This window comes from Phacochoerus africanus, chromosome 2, assembly GCF_016906955.1.
Source record: "Phacochoerus africanus isolate WHEZ1 chromosome 2, ROS_Pafr_v1, whole genome shotgun sequence".
In the NCBI taxonomy this organism is placed as follows: Eukaryota; Metazoa; Chordata; class Mammalia; order Artiodactyla; family Suidae; genus Phacochoerus; species Phacochoerus africanus.
This window is the reverse complement of record NC_062545.1, coordinates 132,222,568-132,245,336: the sequence shown is the minus strand read 5'-3', so window position 1 is coordinate 132,245,336 and position 22,769 is coordinate 132,222,568. Positions and strand designations below refer to the sequence as shown.

Below are 22,769 nucleotides of genomic sequence, written 5' to 3'. Positions count from 1 at the left end.
AAAAGATTAGCCTGAAGTCCAGGACCAGATGGCTTCACAGGTGAATTTTATCAAACATATAAAGAGGAATTGGTGCCCATCCTCCTTAAACTCTTTCAAAAGGTTGAAGAAGAAGGAATACTCCCAAAGACATTCTATGATGCCACCATCACCCTCATTCCAAAACCAGACAGAGATACCACCAAAAAAGAAAACTATCGCCCAATATCATTGATGAATATAGATGCAAAATTCTCAACAAAATCTTAGCCAACCGAATCCAACAACATACCAAAAAAATTATACACCATGACCAGGTTGGGTTCATCCCCAGGTTCACAAGGATGGTTCAACATACGCAAATCAATCAGCATCATACACAACATTAACAAAAAAAAAGTAAAAAATCATATGATCATCTCAATAGACGCAGAAAAAGCATTTGACAAAGTCCAACATCCATTCATGATCAAGACCCTCGCCAAAGTGGGTAGAGAGGGAACATTCCTGAATATAATCAAAGCCATTTATGATAAACCCACAGCAAATATAATCCTCAATGGGGAAAAACTGAAAGCCTTCTCACTCCAATCTGGAACAAGACAGGGATGCCCACTCTCACCACTGCTCTTCAACATAGTTTTGGAAGTCCTAGCCACAGCAATTAGACAAACCAAAGAAATAAAAGGCATCCATATGCGAAGAGAAGAGATCAAACTGTCACTGTATGCAGATGACATGATACTATACATTGAAAACCCTAAGGACTCAACCCAAAAACTACTTGAACTGATTAATAAATTCAGCAAAGTAGCAGGATATAAGATTAACATTCAGAAGTCAGTTGCATTTCTGTATACCAGCAATGAAATATTAGAAAAGGAATCCAAAAATACGATACCTTTTAAAATTGCACCTCACAAAATCAAATACCTCGGAATACACCTGACCAAGGAGGTAAAGGACCTATATGCCGAGAACTATAAAACTTTAATCAAAGAAATCAAAGAAGATGTACAGAAATGGAAAGATATTCCATGTTCCTGGATTGGGAAAACCAATATTGTAAAAATGGCCATACTACCCAAAGCAATCTACAGATTCAATGCAATCCCTATCAGATTACCCATGACATTTTTCACAGAACTAGAACAAACAATCCAAACATTTAAATGGAACAACAAAAGACCCAGAATCGCCAAAGCAATCCTGAGAAACAAAAACCAAGCAGGAGGCATAACTCTCCCAGACTTCAAGAAATTCTACAAAGCCACAGTCATCAAAACAGTGTGGTACTGGTATCAAAACAGACAGACAGACCAATGGAACAGAATAGAGAACCCGGAAATAAACCCTGACACCTATGGTCAATTAATCTTTGACAAGGGAGGCAAGAACATAAAATGGGAAAAAGAAAGTCTCTTCAGCAAGCATTGCTGGGAAACCTGGACAGCTGCATGCAAAGCAAGGAAACTAGAACACACCCTCACACCATGCACAAAAATAAACTCCAAATGGCTGAAAGACTTCAATAGACGACAGGACACCATCAAACTCCTAGAAGAAAACATAGGCAAAACACTCTCTGACATCAACATCATGAATATTTTCTCAGGTCAGTCTCCCAAAGCAATAGAAATAAGAGCAAAAATAAACCCATGGGACCTCATCAAACTGAAAAGCTTTTGCACAGCAAAGGAAACCAAAAAGAAAACAAAAAGACAACTTACAGAATGGGAGAAAATAGTTTCAAATGATGCAACCAACAAGGGCTTAATCTCTAGAATATATAAACAACTTATACAACCCAGCAGCAAAAAAGCCAATCAATCAATGGAAAAATGGGCAAAAGACCTGAATAGACATTTCTCCAAAGAAGATATACAGATGGCCAACAAACACATGAAAAAATGCTCAACATCGCTGGTTATAAGAGAAATGCAAATCAAAACTACCATGAGATATCACCTCACACCAGTCAGAATGGCCATCATTAATAAATCCACAAATAACAAGTGCTGGAGGGGCTGTGGAGAAAAGGGAACCCTCCTGCACTGTTGGTGGGAATGTAAGCTGGTACAGCCACTATGGAGAACAGTTTGGAGATACCTTAGAAATCTATACATAGAACTTCCATATGACCCCGCAATCCCACTCTTGGGCATCTATCCGGACAAAACTCTACTTAAAAGAGACACAAGCACCCACATGTTCATTGCAGCACTATTCACAATAGCCAGGACATGGAAACAACCCAAATGTCCATCGACAGATGATTGGATTCGGAAGATGTGGTATATATACACAATGGAATACTACTCAGCCATAAAAAAGAATGACATAATGCCATTTGCAGCAACATGGATGGACCTAGAGACTCTCATACTGAGTGAAATAAGCCAGAAAGACAAAGACAAATACCAGATGATATCACTTATAACTGGAATCTAATATCCAGCACAAATGAACATCTCCTTAGAAAAGAAAATCATGGACTTGGAGAAAAGACTTGTGGCTGCCTGATGGGAGGGGGAGGGAGTGGGAGGGATCGGGAGCTTGGGGTTATCAGACACAACTTAGAATAGATTTACAAGGAGATCCTGCTGAATAGCTTTGAGAACTTTGTCTAGATACTCATGTTGCAACAGAAGAAAGGCTGGGGGAAAAATGTAATTGTAATGTATACATGTAAGGATAACCTGACCCCCTTGCTGTACAGTGGGAAAAAAAAAAAAAAAAAAAAAAGATTAGCCTGGACAAAGTGATGAATCCTGTACTCACATTAAGAGTATGACTAACTTGGACAGTACACTTGATAAGCAGAGGAGAGAACCAAGCGGAAAAGACAAAGGCAAGTTTCTGACATGGCACCAAGTGAACTACCATGTTGGAGAACCTAAAAGAGCAACACCTACCACCAATGTCAACATTGTCTTAAGATGACAGAGACTGATGATGTGCACAGTAGATACAGCATCATCCAGTCATCCCTCCAGCAGTTCTCAGGCCCTGGAACCCTGCCCCAACCTGGTTAACTGATGGAAGAGGTTAGGATGCCGAGGAAGGAATAGCCGAGTCCTATGACTGACATTCTACTTGGTGATTATAGAATCTGTTTTTCATTCATAGACACAGCCTGGAAGTGGAACCAGGGGAACATGGGATCTGGTTCCAGCTCTATTATTGTGAATTTATTCAAGCCTCTTCACCTTTGTACTTCATTCAATTCTCCATGACTCTCCAGAGTTTGCATGCACCTCATATTTGTAGGGATTTTGATGCTCTGTATTTTACAAAGGCGCACCAAAATGACCACATTAAATGACATTTTTTGAGTCTTACCTTACACAAAACAATTTCCCATTTATTCATTTTTATGTCTCAAGGTTACTGAAATTGTTATTAAATATATTTGAACCCTAGGAATAATTCTGTAATACAAAAGGAATACTCTTTTCTTCTCCCTTTCAGATGCTGAAGTATTCCTCCAAGGAGACTGAGTATGAAAGGATAGATAATTTGATGGAAAATATTCTTATTTTTTAAATGGATCAATTTCATTGCTCTCCAACCACCTTCTGAAGTTCAGAATACAAAAACATGTATTTTTCCTATGATGGAATAATGTATAAGAGTAATAAAACAATCCTTTTTGATTTGTTCAATTATAATTCCTAAACAAACAAATATGGTTGGCTGAATTGACTGATTTTTTTTGTTTTTCCTGGTCTTTTTGCCTTTTCTAGGACCGCTCCCGAGGCATATGGAGGTTCCCAGGCTTGGGGTCCAATTGGAGATGTAGCTGCCGGCCTACACCAGAGCCACAGCAACATAGAATCCGAGCCGCATCTGCAACCTACACCATAGCTCATGGCAATGCCGGATCCTTAACCCAATGAGCAAGGCCAGGGATCAAACCTGCAACCTCATGGTTCCTAGTCGGATTTGTTAACCACTGAGCCACGACAGGAACTCCTGAATTGACTGATTTTTTTTTTTCCTCAGTCTGTTTATTCACTGACATATTCCAAGTGTTTAGAAGAATATTAGACACATAGTAGGCATTTACTAAACATTAATGAATGACCGTGTGTAAGAAACTTATTCCATGGGGATGGAGAAAAAAGTCCAAAAGGAAAGCTAAAATGTTCCAGTTCCAGGCAAAGTACAATGCTATCTTTTAACATAACAAGAGGCAAAGAAACAGCTTGGTGACACAAAATAAAAGATAATACCAACTGAACAACATTATTTACAGTAGGAAAACTGCATATTCAGTGCATTTTTGTGCTCTCATTACTTACTGTATCTGCAGCAGTCAGATTGATACCCAGTCCTCCAGCTCTCGTACTTAGCAGGAACACAAAAATGTCATTCCTGCAGAAGAGGGAGGGATATTTTAAAAGGAAAAACTGAAATGGGAAAGTGACATGTGGCAACAGAGAGGGATCTCTGGATACAGAACAGTGTCTAAGGCCTAGAAAGAGTTCTGGTGGTTACCCAGACCTGGTCCATGTTTCTCTGACACACTGTACAAAGGTCTTCCAATTTGCAGATAAACTTTTACTGCCTACTAATACTGACTCATAGGCAGTGTAATTTTAAACATCTGGCAAACATGTTTAAACAAAAATATGCGACAGAAGTAGACAAATCTCTATGTAAGCCATGTTTTTAGCAAGTCAAACCATCCCTTGTTTCTAAAGATGGGACAAATATGTCAGTATTTCTTGATATTTTCCCCAAGAATCATGACTTCCAATCATCTGAGAACTAGTGCTTATAAACTCTAAAGCACTCAATCTCATATGAAGAAAGTCCCAGAAAACTGGTCTGAGGTCAGGTTTAAGACCCCGGTTATGGGAGTTGCCACTGTGGCTGAGCAGGTTAAGAACCCAACATAGTGTCTATGAGGATGCAGGTTCAATCCCTGGACTTGCTCAGTGGATTAAGGATCCAACATTGCTGCAAGCTGTGGCACAGGCTACAGATGAGGCTCAGATCCAGTATTGGCTGTGGCTGTAGTGTAGGCCAGCAGCTGCAGCTCTGATTCGACCCCTAGCCCAGGAACTTCCACATGCCATGGATGTGGCCATTAAAAAACAAACAAACAAACAAACTCAGGTTACAACTTCTAAGTATTAAGCTGAATTTAGCTAGGATCAATCCATGAAGACAGGCTGGAACTGAAGAACTTTTTGATGAATGCCAAAATAGCCCTTAACAGAAATGATAAGATAAGGTTTCCTCAATTTCCCTCTACATCCTACCTCCTTTTGAAGAAACCTAGAATTACATATAAGTCAGTAGGGGTCAATCATTCAGGTAGCAAACATTTACTGAATATCTTCTAGGAACAAGGCCCATGCCAGCTCACAAAGAGCAGACTCTGATTGTAACATTTATCTACACACACACACACACACAACTAGGGGGCTCGGTCTGAAGCCAGTTCTTGCAGATAGCATAAATACGTTTTAAGATTATCTTGCATTTTCATGTTCCTGCCACTTGAGGTTATCTTCCAGAATATTCTAAGGGAAAGGAATTGCATTACACTGGTGAACAAACTTTAGAGTCCTCTAAATCAAGCTACTGAACCACAGTAGCTTTTCTTTATGACTATAATAATAAAACTGGAAATTCATTGACATGGTGTTATTCAAATTGCAGGTCACATCCACCATTGGTAATGAAATCAGATTTGGTCATGAAGTCAGTTTGGTGGGTCTGGACCACATAAAGAAATAAATGAGGAGTTTCCGTCGTGGCACAGCAGAAATGAATCCGAGCAGGAACCATGAGGTTGTAGGTTCAATCCCTGGCCTTGCTCGGTTTGTTAAGGATCTGCCGTTGCTGTGGCTGTGGTGTAGGCTGGCAGCTGTAGCTCCGATTAGACCCCTAGCCTGGGAATCTCCATATGCCGCAGATGCGGCCCTAAAAAGAACAAAAAGACAAAAAATTAATTAATTAATTAATTAAAGAAAAAAGAAAATAGATTAGAAAACTTTATAATACATTACAGGTCATATAAGGATAAATTATTTTGTTATTTCAGATATGGTATATATGTACTAAATCCCAATGTAAAATGAATTTTATTCTGTGGGTTCCAGTTTAAAAAAAAAAAAAGAATCGCACTGACATCAGGATGCTCTTATCCCATGATGCTGTTCCTCCTTGCTAAAGTCACTTGACTACTGAAGGTCTGTTTCCCAAGCTATAAAATGAGGGTGCTCTGAATATAACTGAAGTGACTAACTGATGACATATCAATGGCAAACATGAATACCAATAAAGGAACTATTCTGAAATAAGTATCCTGGTTAATCACTAAGCTGGGTAGGTTCTAAGAGAAATCTGTCCATTATTTGGATTCAACTAAACACAACTTTCCTAAAGGCAAACATGGATAACAGATCATGTTTGGAGGTCTCTTGGAGGGCATAACTCCAAAAATTCTGTATTCTCATGAGAGTTCTGCTTGTTTATCCTTGAATTTTATCATAAAGTTCAATATTTCATAATTGTATTTATAAGATCTCATCTTTCATGGCTAAATCATAAAGGGCAAACCAAAAAGCTAAAAGGCATCTGCCAGTTTACAAATTTCCCATAGATATGGGATGATGTAAATGGAAGTGTGACACCTCACAGCCCATAGGAGAATATTTAACCACAAATAAGGCTTCAAATAAAAATTGATAGAGCTCTCCAGGGCCATACTAATCTCTATAGAATAATCCTTCCCACTGTGGCCTTAAGAAGATTGCTCAAGGAGTTCCTGCTGTGGTACAGCAGGTTAAGGATCCAGCATTGTCTCTGTAGCATTTAGGGTTGGATCCCTGGCTGGTGCAGTAAGTTAAGGATCCAGCATTGCTGTAGCTATGGCATAGGTTGCAGCTGCAGCTCGGATTCCATCCCTGGACTGAGAACTTCCATATGCCACAGGTGCAGCCAAAAAAAAAAAAGAGAGAGAGAGAGAAAAAGAAGAGTGCCTAATCCCATACATTTCTTTCTCCTGTTCTGGTGTGTACAGAAGCAGGGACTCCTCTCCAACAGTTGTCTAAGAGCTGATGGAGTCATCCAATGGCTAGGACTTCTTGTTAGTGTGGGGATGGGGGAAGAGGGATGGGATCCAGAGGGAGAGAGATGGCAGTTGGGATCCATAATAATAGAAAGAGCAGAGGCAGAACTACGGGTTATTTCCATAGTCTGGATAGACAGAGAGTTAAGTCCCCAGATGTGGTAATCACTCACAAATAGGGACTATATACAGAAAAAACACCAGGGAAAGGAATTGAGGTAAAAATAACTTAGCAGCAAAACTTAGAAAACGCAACAGTGGAAAATGCTTTTGGGGGGATATTAACTATGTATTGAGAAGATGCCTATTAATGATGAGGCAGATGGTAAGTAGCAATGTCTGGCTGCATTTAGTGTAATTTTATCATTCTATAATAGAAAAATAAGGATTATGGGAACCTTGGGTTATTAAAATCAAAGAAATTAGTGTCCATCCTATATTACACTGTTGGATCATTTGTAAACAAAAAAACATCTAAACTGAACTGCTGAATGGTTGCTTTCTACTTAATGAATCTAATATTAACAATGTGAATTAATGTCTTAGGGGCTGATCGAAAGGAAGAAAACAGAATCCCAGAAGGCAATATGATGGTTTGGGTGCCCTCTAGAGGGTTAAAAAGGAATCTCAACTCAGGGTCTGTTGAGCCTTAGAGACCAGGCATCAAAGGAGGTCTGTGAAGGAGTCTATGAAATCATATAGCAAAGCCACGTCTAGGTCTCGCACCTTTTTTTTTTTTTTTTTTTTGGTCTTTTGTCTTTTTAGGGCCTCACTGGTGGCATATGGAGTTTCCCAGGCTAGGGGATGAATCGGAGCTACAGCTGCTGGCCTACACCACAGCCACAGCAATGCAGGATCCAAGCCATGCCTGCAACCTACACTGCAGCTCATGGCAACACCAGATCCTTAACCCACTGAATGAGGCCAGGGATCAAACCTGCAACCTCATGGTTACCAGTTGGGTTTGTTAACCACTGAGCCACGATGGGAACTCCTAGGTCTCACTCTTACTTTTCTTTAGTAAATGGTCCCTGAGGCTACTCTGCATCAAAATACACAGATAGTCCTGGGCACACAGCTGATTGCAGTAAAGACTAGCTGAAATGACTAAAAGAGATCCAGAATGAAAGAAGACACTGGAGCTTCATATGTTTACCAAGAAATTATCCACATTACACTCACTTTTTCACATGTTTTCCAAAGGGTCACCCCAAGTAATCAGATAATCAGATAATGTCATGGGGTAGGAGGAAGGGAAGCAAAGGCCAAGGCATCCCAGAGCAAAGACCTTGTGAATGGCTTCTAGGATCACGCACTGGTCACATGTTCTGAATGTTGCCCAGTCAGGACATCCTGGCCAAATAGTCTTTAGTCTCAGTCAGACTCTTTCCTGGAAGGATCCCTCATAAATAAATCTTGTATGAAGGGAATGTAAATGGCTTTTTATAGGAGTTCTTGTTTACTCTGGCTGACCTTTGAGCCACACAGCTTTCCAGTTGAAACTACAGTTTTTTTCCTTTTGATGTCTTTTCATTAATAATAATGAAAATATTTGGCAAGACATGCTTTTTTGTTTTCAAAAACACCTGTTTTTTTCTTTTTTTTTTCTCCCCCTTCTATATTGGGCTACTACAGCCACTCAGATTTCTAAGTTGAGAACCTTCCTTCTATTTGGAGGGGTCTGCCTGACAAGCTTCTGATCAGCACAGGGACAGTTAAGATTCCATACATAAGAAGGAGATTATTTCCTAGTCATAATCCTATCTCTAATCATCTACCTCACATTGTAGGAAGGGAAGGACACTTTAGTCTGCTTTTCCGTTTTGCCTACTATGCAGGTGTTAAAATGATGGTTCCTCAAATACTGAATCTAAATAAAACTCTTCGCTCCTTAATACTCAAGTTGTAGGTAAGGTTACTCAGGAAAGCTTAAAACAAGTTATTTATTAAGCAGATCTAGTAAAATTTAATGGTGAAAATACCCTTCTTTTAAAGTGAAGATTTTCAAAACTAATGCATGCTACCGGGATTGCCCAAGTAAATGCTTCACATGTTAAATAAGAGATTTTAGAAGTAATAAGTTAGATATATCTAGTGATTTTTTTCCCACCAAAAAGTCGCTGTAAAATATACTGAGCCCTGGAACTCACAGTCCAGTTTTCTAGGAGTTGGTTCAGATAGAAGAAAAGTTGTAGCTCTGCAACTCAAAAGCCCAAGTTATTAGGAGTCAACATATGACAGCTCTGGGTGGAATCTAAATCAGAACTTTCTACAAAGCAATCTGTGAATAAGCAGTCTTAAATATTCATACTCCTTCACCCAATAAACTCTCTTGTTTTAATCTATATTAAGAAAATGATCCAAAAAGATGACAAAGCTTTATAAACAAAGATACTCAACATTTTGACAACATAAAAAGTGGTATATCTAGTGTAATGGAATACCGGTCATTAAAAATATGATGACAAAGACTTTTTAAATAGTATGTGAAGATATTTATGATCTACTCTTATGTGGAAGAAATGAGGACACAATCATTACCTACAATATGGTACCAACATACAAATATAACTATATAACACATTGAAAACTAGAGGGATATACGAAAATATTAACAGTGATGGGACTATGGATGATTTTTACTTTCCTTACCAAGTATTTCTCAAATTTTCCTCAATAGGCATTATAATATATAATGGTCCCAACTGTTACTGGAAAAAAAAATATCTTTGCTATAATGAGATACTCAAATGCAAATTATCAAACCTATTAGTGGTGGAAAAAACCCTCAAACCGTAGTAAGTAAGACCTATTACTTAATGGCTTTTCTTCCAACATACAACTCATGCCACCCCACACCAATGTGCCCCAATCTCTGAAGCGCTGGAATGCTTGGAGAAAATATAGGCACCCTGTGGAAAACATAAAGTCTATAGATATTGTGTATAAGATTCTTGTCAGTTTGATCTTTGAGGGTTAGACTAAGTAAGGTCATAGTGAAACATGTTTCATTTGATTTCAAAATCAAGAAATGAAAACAATCAGCTGGCAAGGTTGCTATATGGAGTGCTAGGAGGTACTACTATGCTTATACATGTCTCAAATAATCAATTTAAGAATCAGCCAAAAGCTTCTGTTAGGTGAGCAGGAAGGTTAGGCCATTCACAAGTTGCTCCAAGGTAACGAACTAAAGTAGGTACAAAGTAGCTCTTCTCTTCCATTGTTGGTCAAACAGGCTCTTGAATTCAGAAGTAATTTCGACTTAAGTTATTGGTCTAAGTATATACTGTAAACCAAAACAAAGGATAATGCAATAGCAAAAATTCTCAGAGGGCATTTTATGTTTAACAATGGACTGTTTTATGCTAAATTGTTTTATATCTGGAGTAAACCATGCTTTAAAACAGAAATAAAACAAATTAAAAACTGTAACCTAAATACAAGTGCTTAATTTTCTTCCCAAGAATTCAAAAGTTAATCATTAACACACTACACAATTAAGGGCCAAAAATTCAGAATTGTTCTGACTTGCAGACATTAAGATCTACTCTATTCCTCAGTTATCTCCAAGCCTAAGGAAAATAAAGGGTGGAGTTCAGCAGAGCTGTCACTAGTGGAGTCTGGCTTTCTCCTTGAAGAGAGCAGTAACCAGACTCTGTATATTATAATGAGAACCTGCACTTAGGATAATTATGGCTCTGCAGGCCATCAGCATCCAGCAGGCAGTATCTAAAACTTCAAAGGCTCATTATCAGGTGGGACAAGTACTGTAATTGAGAGCTGCCAGCTGAATGGATTGCACACTATCATCGTTTGTCACACTGTACTGTACTACTACAAGGCTAAAAGGAAAGCAGGAAAAAGGAAGGTTATTTTTCTTTAAACTTACTCAAAATGAAACAGGTAAGCAAAAACAAAATGAAAATCAACTGTAGGTCAATACACAGAGATAGCCACATTTAACATTTAGGAATATGGCTTTTTTTCTATATACATATTATTCACAAAAGAAGGATCCTGGTTGTTAATCAGAAATCATTTCTTTTATTGACCAAAGAAACAGTCACTGATTTGGTAGAAAGACTATTTCAAACACAAAAATCACCAACTATTCATCTCTCTTATAGATACACAGCTCCAAACCACTATAAGCAGATCTAGTTACCTCTTAAAATGGCAGGAACTATGTAGCATGATTGCTTAACAATCTGAGATGTGTTGGTATTTCTTTTAAACTCACCTTCTCAATCAGAGGAAAATCAAGTGACGATTTTTGTAATTCCAATTAACATTACCTGTTCTGAAAATCAGCAACCATGTCCCGCCTCTCTGAGATCTTGGATGAGCCATCAAGCCTCATGTAGGTATGCTTCCTGTAAACCATATATTCCTGCCAGAGTAAAAAGATATATAAATAAGTCTGATGCAAATTACTGCATTCTAATTCCCATAAGCATTACCCATCTTATCCATAGTGGGGGAACCTCTCCAGAATGAGGAGAAAGCAATCTCAAGAGTACAGGAATTTTATTTATTTTTTTTCTCTTGTCTTTCAAGGGGTGCACCTGCATCATATGGAAGTTTCCAGGCTAGGGGTCAAATTGGACCTGTAGCTGCCAGCCTACACCACAGCCACAGCCACTCTAGATCTGAATCACGTCTGAAACCTACACCACGGCTCAAGGCAACACCGGATCCCTAACCCTCTGAGGGAGGGCAGGGATCAAACCTGGGCCCTCATGGATATTAGTTGGGTTCGTTACTGCTACTGCTGACCCATGGCAGGAACTCCTGATTCCCCCCCCCTTTTTTTTTCTCCCCAATCATACAGATTACACTTCAAAAAGTCTACTTGTGGAGGGACTATTATCAAAAGCTAAAACAGCTGCCTATTTATAAAAGACATGTAACTTTTTTTTTCCAGTTCAAAAAAAAACTTTTTCCTATTGAAAAAGACAAATCATTTCTGCACTTGGGAGATGTCTGTTAATTAGTTTTCTGTGGTCATATATTCTTTTATTGAAATGTTCTCATGATGTAGCTCTTATACTTGGCTGGGTACTTCAGCACACAGGCTGTTAACAGCTTGGGATGGCTGGTGAAGTGTATATGGCAGACTTTTCTTAGAGCAAGTTAAGTGCCAAAACCCCCGAGGTCTCTAATTAGGGTACCTGTGAGGTGAAGCTGGTTGACAAAGGAGACAAGCCCACTGAGGCACATACCTTCACTGTGTTCTATTATATAGATAGATAGGGGTTTTTTTCCCCCCTATTTCTTTCTTTCTGCCTCCAGGTGGTTCTTTCAGGGCTTTGCTAATCAAAGTGGGGCAGAAAACATTCAGTCAAAATGAGCTTCACATTTAGTGGTATAGCCCTATAAATGCACTGGGTTAGTGGCACAGAGTAGGGAGTGTTTTGGATAAGAAGGAATTCAGGGAGTTCCTGTCGTGGCTCAGCGGAAACAAATCTGACTAGGAACCACGAGGTTGTGGGTTTGATTCTTGGCCTTGATCAGTGGGTTAAAGATCTGCCATTGCCGTGAGCTGTGGTGTAGGTCGCAGATGCTGCTAGGATATGGCGTAGCTCTGGCTCTGGTGTAGGCTGGCAGCTACAGCTCCGTCCAATTTGACCCCTAGCCTGGCAACCTCCATATGCTGCAAATGCAGCCCTAAAAAGCAAAAAAAAAAAAAAAAAAAGGAATTCAGGAAAAAAGATGAAAAAATGACAGCATGTGATGGTCTCTGGGTTGCTAACCCAATCAGAAGATGTTGTCATCCAGAACAACAAAATACCTAGATTATGGAGAGACAGCCCACAGATTTGACCTGTAACCAAAAGGTGGGCTTCCTGAGTGGGCAACCAGAACTTCTAACTCAGTGAGAGCACTGATGAGTGAATCTTCTTGTAGATCTTGTTGTTCACATCATTTATATATCAAGGTCAGAACAACATGAGAGATATTAATCCTAGACCATAATCAAACCAACACTGATTACAGACAGCTTGTTACTGAGGCAACGGAAGTGAACCTTTCCCATTTGCTGCTTTAAGCCTTTGCTTTCCCACCCAGGGGAATAGTGGGATTTCAGAAGGCTTAGATGAATTTAGATCCTATTTCAGTAAATAGCTTCAAAACAAGTAAATGGACATGTAAAAAGCAGTTAAGAACAGAAAAGAGGAATGGTTATATCCTTACTACAGGAAAACATCTAAACGATAAAGACTGAGCTAAAAAAGCAATTCAGTATTTCTTTCACTCACAAATTCTGGCTACACCAAAGCTATCCTAGACGTCTCTCTAAAACTTTATGCTGTTCATGAAAAGATACTTAATCAAACATTCATCCGGAAAGAAAAGCCTTATTTTTCCCATTGTTAATTTCAAGAATTGTGCCCACTTCCATTCTTAGTTTTCCTGGGATCCTAAAAACATCTAATGATTTAATATAAAATTCAATTCTATTTCATTAAAATAAAAAGATAAATTCCATCAACAAATGATTTTAGAAGTTCCTTTGTGGCACAGTGGGTTAAGGATCTGATGTTGCTGCAGCTGTGGTGTAGGCCACAACTATGGCACAGATTTAATCCCTGGTCCAGGAACTTTCACATGCTGTAGGTGTGGCCAAATAAATAAATAAATAAGTTAAAAAAAGATTTGATAGGAGTTCCTGTCGTGGCTCAGCGGTAACCTGACTAGTATCCATGAGGACTCGGGTTCCATTCCTGGCCTTGCTCAGTGGGTTAAGGATCTGTCATTGCTGTGAGCTGAGGTGCAGGCCGGCAGCTACAGCTCAGGTTCAACCCCCTAGCCTGGGAACTTCCATATGCTGCAGATGCAGCCCTAAAAAGACAAAAGAAAAAAAAAAAAAGATTTGATAGTACTCACAGCACTTTTGAAAATTTAGTTTAAAAATACGTTTTAAAAAACCTATGCCCTATGCCCACTTAATCTCTATATCAAAAGGTTTTCTAAAATCCATCTTAAGAGCCTTGCTTAATATATTCTTCTCAAAGCCAGGAAGAAGCTAAGAGATTAGTTTTTTTTTTTGCTGTTTTTAGGGCCCCACCTGTGGCTTATGGAAGTTCCTAGGATAGGGGTCAAGTCAGAGCTGTAGCTGCTGGCCTATGTCACAGCCACAGCCATGCCAGATCTGGACCATATCTGTGACTTACACTGCAGCTCACGGCAACTCTGGATCCTCACTGAGTGAGGCTAGGTATCTAACCCACATCCTCATGGATCCTAGTGAGGCTAGGTACCTAACCCACATCCTCATGGATCCTAGTTGGGTTCATTTCCGATGAGCCACAGTGGGAATTTCCAAGATGGTTAATTAGTAACTATTTGCTGAGTTTTGCAGTTAAATATCTTTTAAAGATGGTACAGCATTCCCATTCATCCTACAACCCTCTGTAATTCACTCCCATGCCTGAAGACCACTGCTGGATGACTTTACTACATTTTGTAGGAACTGTGTCAGGCTCAGCACTCCTGTGCATTATGAAGGGCTTATGGGACAGAAAGGCCAACCATTACCCAGTTCTTCCTTACACTTGGCACTCTGTAGAAACCAAAGGCATCTCTTACCCAAATCTTACTTGGGGCATTTAGGAAAGGATCAGAAAATGATCCATCAGTATGATTAAATTTCTTGAAGCCCTGTAAAGGAAGAATTCCTTTTGCTCCACTTAAGTAAAGAGAGGAGTTCCCATCATGGCTCAGCGGTTAACGAACCTGACTAGTATCCACGAGGACAAAGGTTCGATCCCTGGCCTTGCTCAGTGGGTTAAGGTGCTGGCATTGCTGTGAGCTGTGGTGTAGGTTGCAGACATGGCTTGGATCCCTCGTTGCTGTGGCTGTGGTGTAGGCCGGCAGCTACAGCTCTGATTACCACCCCTAGCCTGGGAACACCTAGCAGGTACAACCCTAAAAAGACACACACACACACACACACACACAAAGAAGTAAAGAGAAAAGAGAAACCAAATGTAGATCTTCTTCCTCTCTCAGAAGTCTCAAATTTTAGCATCTTCCTTTAACTAAACAAAAATGAAGATCAGTACTCTTATGTATATCAATAATCACTAACCAAAGTAAACTCTAAAGCTGCTTGAACAAAACAAAATAAAAATTACAGATTTTAACATTTAGGAAGGCTTGAGACCTATATAGTTCTAGTAGATACAATTTTTATTTATTTAAAAAAATTAATTATATAATGTATTTTTTGGCCGTGCCCACGGCATGTGGAAGTTCCTGGGCCAGGAACTGAACCCGCACCACAGCAGCAACCCAAGCTGCAACAGTGACAATGCTGGATCCTTAATACACTGAGCCACCAAGGAACTCCTAGTAGATACCATTTTTAAAAATTACTGAAGAAGCCAAAGGAGTTATGGATAAGATGTACTCTTGGCATTTAAGTAGTGATTTTCAACTGGGATTAAAATTCCTGGGTCCCATCCCAGGAATTCTGTCTCTGTAGGTCTGGGTTAGGGCCTGGACTCATTTATTTTTAAAAGCTCCAAAGATGAGCAATAGACACCCTATACATGCAGGTGGAACAACGACTACAGACAGAAAGTAGGGCAGTGTCCCTTAAAATCATGCTATCTCAGCATGGCCCTCAGATGGGCAACACACGAAGTTTGTTAGAAATGCAGAACTGGGAGTTCCTGTCACGGCGCAGTGGTTAACGAATGAGGTTGTGGGTTCGGTCCCTGCCCTTGCTCAGTGGGTTAACGATCCGGCGTTGCCGTGAGCTGTGGTGTAGGTTGCAGACGAGGCTCGGATCCCACGTTGCTGTGGCTCTGGCGTATGCCGGCGGCTACAGCTCCGATTCGACCCCTAGCCTGGGAACCTCCATATGCAGGAGTGGCCCAAGAAATAGCAAAAAGACAAAAAAAAAAAAAAAGAAAAAAAGAAAAAAAGAAATGCAGAACTGAAGGACACACTCCAGTGAGTCAAAATTTGCATTTAACAGGTGTGACTTGTAAGGATTTACACTGTTGTAGAACATACCTTTATGTTATTTTTAAAGCACTGGAACACTTTTTTCAAGAAAAATCTTAAATGGAACCCCCTTTAATAGAAAATAGATTTAAAAAGCACTACTACTCCAGTTAATGAAGAAGGGTAGGGAGTCCAGGGCCCCACCTGTTTAATGTCTACTCCTAGGTGTCCTGTCCTGTACCCAACCTTATCAGTTTGAAAACCAATGTCTTAGAATACATTCTGGGAAGAAAGGTCAGTTCTGGAACACATTCTTAAGTCCTACTCTTTAAGCAGTAGCATGCAAACATAACTCCAAACAGTTTCAGCAAATGCCTCTCAATCTTTTAAAGTACACTAAATAAAAGTAAAAGGTCAGACACCCAGTGACAAAGGGACTAAGTTCATCTCGGAAGTAGTAGAGATAATGATGATAGCTGGTATTTACTAAACATGTACTAAGTGACAATCACTATTCTGTGTATTTTACCTGGTTTTGCTTATCTAATCCTCACTACAGCCTTTCAGGTGGATGTTATTATTGTCAGATGTTAAGTAAGGTCTCTAAAGTGACAAAGGCAATAGACAATGGAGCTAGAAGGGAACTCAAGTAGATTGGATCTAGAGCCTTTGGCTTAATCCCTCCACCTACTATTCCCTTATATAACAGAAGCTCACCACCACTAGCAGAAAAAAGGGGAAGGGAGAAGTCCCTTAAGATTCTTCATACATTATAACCATAACCCCCAACCATCATCAGCACAAAGAAAGAGTTAACTGGGCACTTGAAAAAATAAAGGTAAATGTTTACATATCCCTAACACAAACCTTCTATTCTGAGATTTCTTTTCTATTTCAAAAGTGGCCTTTGATGTTCATTTTAACCCAATTTCACTCTCACAAAACAATTCTAAGACTCAGTATGATCCACAAACCTGTAGACCTAGTGTAATTTTATTTTCCTGGACATGCCCCTTTCCATATTTGGGATATATCACCAGCAAAAAGTAAGGTTACTCTCAATGTCTATTACAATCTCTCTTTTGTCCAAGCAAATTGTACCAAGTGAGTGAAATATGACAGTTATCCTTCCCCTTATTTAATAGAGAGCCCTTTGGAACAAGACCAGACCTAATCATGAGGCATTCATGGACCACCACAATCCACCTTCACCCTACTTATGTTATTCCCTTTTCTCTTACACCATATTTTCCAGTTACACTAAGTTATCCCCCCACCCCCAGCCCCCATGTCTCATGCCTTCCTACCTCTCTTTTTATTTTATTTATTTATTTACTTATTTATTTACTTTGCCTTTTTGCCTTTTCTAGGGCCACTCCCTCAGCATACAGAGGTTCCCAGGCTCGGGGTCAAATCGGAGCCATAGCCACTAGCCTACGCCAGAGCCACAGCAACGAGGGATCTGAGCCAAGTCTGCAACCTACACCACTGCTCACAGCAACGCCGGTTCCTTAACCCACTGAGCAAGGCCAGGGATTGAACCCACAACCTCATGATTCCTAGTGGGATTTGTTAACCACTGCACCACGACGGGGAACTCCCGTCTTTTTACATCTGGCTTCCTTATTCTGGAAATGCTCTTCTTCCTGATGTTTGAAATTCTATTTAAATTCAGTTAGGTCACTGTGAAGCCTTCCCCTAGTGACTCAGCAATAAACGTATTCCTCTTGCTATCATCAGTTCTATTTATGCTTTATTTTTGGCATTAGTATCAGGGTACACGACAGCTATTTGCATGTGTGTGAAAAATAAGTATGATTACCTTTACATATAAATCCTCCACTAGATACAACCCTTGAAGTTAAAGATGACATATAACTGATATTTACCTCTGTATAGCACAATGCCTTGCTCACAGGTGGCATGAAAAAGAAATGAACTAAACAGAATAAATAGTGTGGCTGTAAGGTGACACACTTCCTTCTATCGTTCCTAATATCTAATGAAAATGCTAGTTAACGGTGACCCCAGTTTGCTTCTCATTCCATGGAGCAGTTTTAAAATACCCAGCTTTAACGTATGTTCGGAATCATAGCTCCCAAAAGTTATTTGTAGTTCTAAGAAAAGCCAGCCTGTAAATGATAGAATGTCTGCTCAGAATGAATCCTTCCCCAGTGAGGTACTTGCTGACTAGGCAAGTTACACAATCCCATGTCTCAAATAACATCATTAGCTATGGACTATCTGGATTTGATTCGTGTTGCATTATTTTCATATGCTGGTGCAGTTCAAGATTTGTCTAAATTTCAGTACTTAACAATCATACCACATACAGCACCAGCTGGCTGACCCTTTCCAAGTATTTTTGTATTGCACAGAAAATACCGAGGCTTATTTCTTTCAACTAGACTCAGCTGCTTGATGCATCAGGAATGAATCTCAAATGAGACGACCCAGAGATAATTAAACCATCTGTAGTGAGTTAAAAGTTCTTTGCAACTACTAGACTATAGGATGGAGGGGCAGTGTCCCAAACTAGGGTAAAATGGTAGAGTGGAAAAAGTTTTGTCTAACATCTAGCTGGATGCCACCATCCCAACTGTACAGAGGCTATGTCTGAGTCCACAGTACTCCCATCAGCCAAGACCCTATAGGTGACTCAGTAAATAAAGAAACTGATACATAACATTCAGTGGACCCACCATATCTCTCCTATTTATGTCCCTGACTTCTACCCTTGGCACATTAAAAATTCCTGGCCCTAGAAATTAAGTAGGCTTCTTTTTAAATCCTCTATCCAGAAACATTATTTGGATTCCTTGAGAAAAGATAAAACATTTCTGAATAGAATTCTATTTGGGAAAAGATCAGATATATTCACCAGAAATTTAAATTCAGATTTTTGCCTAAGGAGGCTATCAATCATTTTAGAAAATACTGAGCAAATACAAGCAGAACTAGTATTTTTCACAAAATGAAAACCTGGATGTGTTAAAGTGTGTGATTTTTACTATCGTTTAGTTCTTCTGAGTCCCAGAAATGGCAAACACATAGGTAAGGCTAACGCACAGGAAAAAACCCCAAAAATGCTGTTTGATAAGAGAAGGTCCACAGCTACACAACAGAGTTTCAAGAGACCAGGTGAGTTCTAACTCCTGCTCTATTGGAAAGTTTTTCTTTCCTTTTTGATATATAGGGTATAAGATACCAAGTGAAAAAGAGAATGCTGAAAACTTTTTTTTTTAAGGGCTGTTCCTGCAGCATATGGAAGTTCACAGGTTAGGCGTCAAATCAGAGCTGCAGCTGCTGGCCTACACCACAGCCACAGCCACAATGGATCCGAGCCACATCTGCGACCTATACTGCAGCTAGCAGCAACACTAGATCTTTAGACCCACTGAGTGAGGCCAGCGATCAAACCTTCATCCTCATGGATACCAGCTGGGTTCTTGATCTGCTGAGTCACAATGGGAATTCCCTGAAAAAATTTTTTTACTCTTAAAAAACAAACAAGCAAACAAAACCCACAACACTTTGAGAACGAAGAAGCAAGGCCAAGAGTCACGGTATTTTCTTAAAGAAAAGGTACAAGTGTACCAAAGGGAAAGCATCTATGTATCTTTCTATAACATCCTTAGGTTTCATGTACTAGTTTTAAACTGGAACATGGCTCTAATAAATGTTTACAGTGAAAGCTTCCATTATAAAAGTGATTGAAAAACCCACAATACTCTTTGAAAAGTAGACCTAATCTTGCACTGTCCCAAGATCCATAATACCATTTACATTTCTATAAATGATTAGTTATATACTAAACATTGTAAGCACTGTCCTTCTACACCAACAAAATACATTTTGAGGACTTAACCTCTTAGAATACAAAATGTGGTTAGTATAAATAACACTTGAAAAAATAAACCAAAGGGGAAAAAAAGAAGGAAATTTAATGTTGAAAGAAAAAGAACAGTATAGTATTAAGGAAACTAGACAACAGTTTCATTTTAGTTTTTCAGTACAAATAGTTGCAACATTTCCTGGCTTCAGCATCCTAGATGCTAAGGAATGTTAGCAGTTGTGAAATTCAGGCTTTGAATTTGCTTTTCCCTAATTCAGAACGCCCCACAGAGAGATGCAACTATATTTAGAGAAGGTTCTCAAGCTGCCCTGTTTGCAAAGCCTACCCACAAAGTCCATATCCCCTCCAAAAATCCTGCTGGATTATAGACAGATAGGAAGTGACCCTGGTGGGTAGAATTTACAGCACTCATCCTGAACAAAACTCATTATCATTATTTTGAACTACTTATCTTTATGAGTACCTAGAAATATACAATACACAGAATAAGGGACTAAAATGCAGGATTGTGTCAAATTTAACCCGTCTACATTCACCTTCATCTACCAGAGCTACCTTCTATTTTGGTGGTTCACCTACTTTTTCCTATTTTTCCTTGGAACTTCTCTTTAATATGAATCAGGCTTTGGGACTCTCTAATATACTGATAAAGCCTTGGAAAAGAAAGATCATTAACTCTCTTACAAAATCCTTAGCATATTGCTTTTTCTACAATTCTTAGCAGCAAAAGAAAACAGTTCATCTATACTTCTCTGACTCTTCAGGAAAAGGCAAGTGTACTTTATCCATAACGAGTCCCACTGAAGAAAAGTTACTCATTTTGCTTTTGGCTACTGGCATCATTTAGTTTGAACAGAACATTAACGATGTAAGCAGTACTTTTATTTTGGATTATTGCTGGTAGGACCATTAACCATTAACATGGTAACTTATAGTCACTTATAAGCATTTTTTCCATTATTTAGAAATAGATGACCTACTCACAATAGAAACCAGAAAGTTTTGCCTGCTGATAGCATTCCAGGGGGTAAACACTGATTTAAATAGAATACTTAGTGATTAAGTTGACCTCGGACATAATTTGTTACGTCTCTTGCTAAAAGAAGTTGCGTAATTATTTAAGAGCCTAGCACCAAGTTCAGATAAATTCACTGCAGAATTTAGAGAGCCAGTATTGGCTTCTGAAGAACCTAAAATTCTTCCCCATTGCTACCTTTCATTCCTTCTGTACTGACAGAATCTCTGCTCCCTTATTCCTAGGTAGGAATAATCATGTTCCAATTTCTACTTATTTAGTACCAACTAGTCCCCAGGGGTTAGAATTTAAAGCCTTAGATATGTAAACCCATGGAAGAACATGAGAATATTTACACAGTACTGACATCTAGGTGCTTTAGCTTCTCAACAGGTAGCTTTCCAACTTTTTTGCACTGAAAGACCTACTCTAATGGTCTGTGATTATTTGTCCTCACTTTCACTCCCGTTTCTATGTCCCTCAAATAATAAGCCACTACTTCAACCACAAGAAAGCAGATAAGTAACACAAAAGTAACAACAACAACAACAAAAACCAAAAGCTTTCTCGCACAATAAAACAGGGTTGTATCTCTCACTATAACCCAGTAGTTATCAACTTTGGTTGCATATTAGAATGACCTTGGGAATTTTTTAAAATTTATTTTTCATTTTACTTTTTGCTTTTAAGGGCCACACCTGTGGCATATGGAGGTTCCGATGCTAGGGGTCGAATTGGAGCTGTAATTGCCAACCTACACCATAGCTCATGGGTCGAATTGGAGCTGTAATTGCCAACCTACACCATAGCTCATGGCAACGCCGGATCCTTAACCCACTAAGCAAGGCCAGGGGTTGAACTCGCATCCTCATGGATACTAGTTGGGTCCTTAACCCGATGAGCCACAATGGGAACTCACCTTGAGAGCTTTTAAATATCCTAATGCCTTGGCCTCCTTCCAAACTTTTTATATAAGAATCTCTGAGGATGGAACTGGACATTAGTATTTTTTTTAAGCTCTCCCAGAGGACCACAAATACAGTCAGGAGGAGAACTACCACATTAACTTAGGTTAAATAGCTGTTCTCTGGTTTTTCACACAGAGAACTAATACCAAATCCTGTTTTCTATATGGAATTTCAGAGGACTTTTCAAGAAATTTCTAGGCACTGATATGCTTTAAAATTAGGGCATTTCTGGAGTTCCCGTCGTGGCGCAGTGGTTAACGAATCTGACTAGGAACCATGAGGTTGCGGGTTTGGTCCCTGCCCTTGCTCAGTGGGTTAACGATCCGGCGTTGCCGTGAGCTGTGGTGTAGGTTGCAGATGCGGCTTGGATCCCACGTTGCTGTGGCTCTGGTGTAGGCTGGTGGCTACAGCTCCGATTCGACCCCTAGCCTGGGAATCTCCATATGCCTCGGGAGCGGCCCAAGAAATAGCAAAAAGACAAAAAAAAAAAAAAAAATTAGGGCATTTCTTTCCTAGTAAAAGGAAGGAAAGGAGGTGATTCTAGTTCACTGATATAAGGAGGCAAAAGTCCTTTGCACACTCTCATATCTGCTAGGAATTGCTTCTCCTCCCTTTACAGACAGTAAAATCACAAAGACAAGTTTTGAGTTCCTATAAGCAGGACTGACATTAGTCACACACTAACACAAGTTAAATATCAAGTTGTCCTAGGTCCCCAAGGCTCCTTCTCCTACCTCCAGCAGGTCTATCATCCTGGTCATCTGGGAGTAGATAAGGACCCTATGTCCTTGAGACTTGAGCCGAGTCAGCAGGACATCAAGGGCATACAGCTTCCCACTGTCAGTGATGAGGCTCTCCTTGCCTAGGGAGAAGAAAAGAGGGGAAGCGGGAAACTATTTAATTGAAGCA

General features: G+C 39.5%; 1 protein-coding gene across 2 annotated transcripts in view; it reads right to left on the bottom strand.

Annotated features, from left to right (window-relative positions):
• INO80 (INO80 complex ATPase subunit) overlaps positions 1 to 22,769 on the bottom strand; it is a 145,181-nt gene that overhangs the window by 16,768 nt on the left and 105,644 nt on the right. For both annotated transcript variants that reach the window (XM_047766672.1, XM_047766673.1), the window contains exons 27-29: positions 22,595 to 22,722; positions 11,362 to 11,456; positions 4,284 to 4,356 (exon numbers count right to left, since the gene is read on the bottom strand). In XM_047766672.1, the coding sequence (XP_047622628.1) occupies positions 4,284 to 4,356; positions 11,362 to 11,456; positions 22,595 to 22,722 (296 nt within the window). The remainder of the gene's footprint in view (positions 1 to 4,283; positions 4,357 to 11,361; positions 11,457 to 22,594; positions 22,723 to 22,769) is intronic.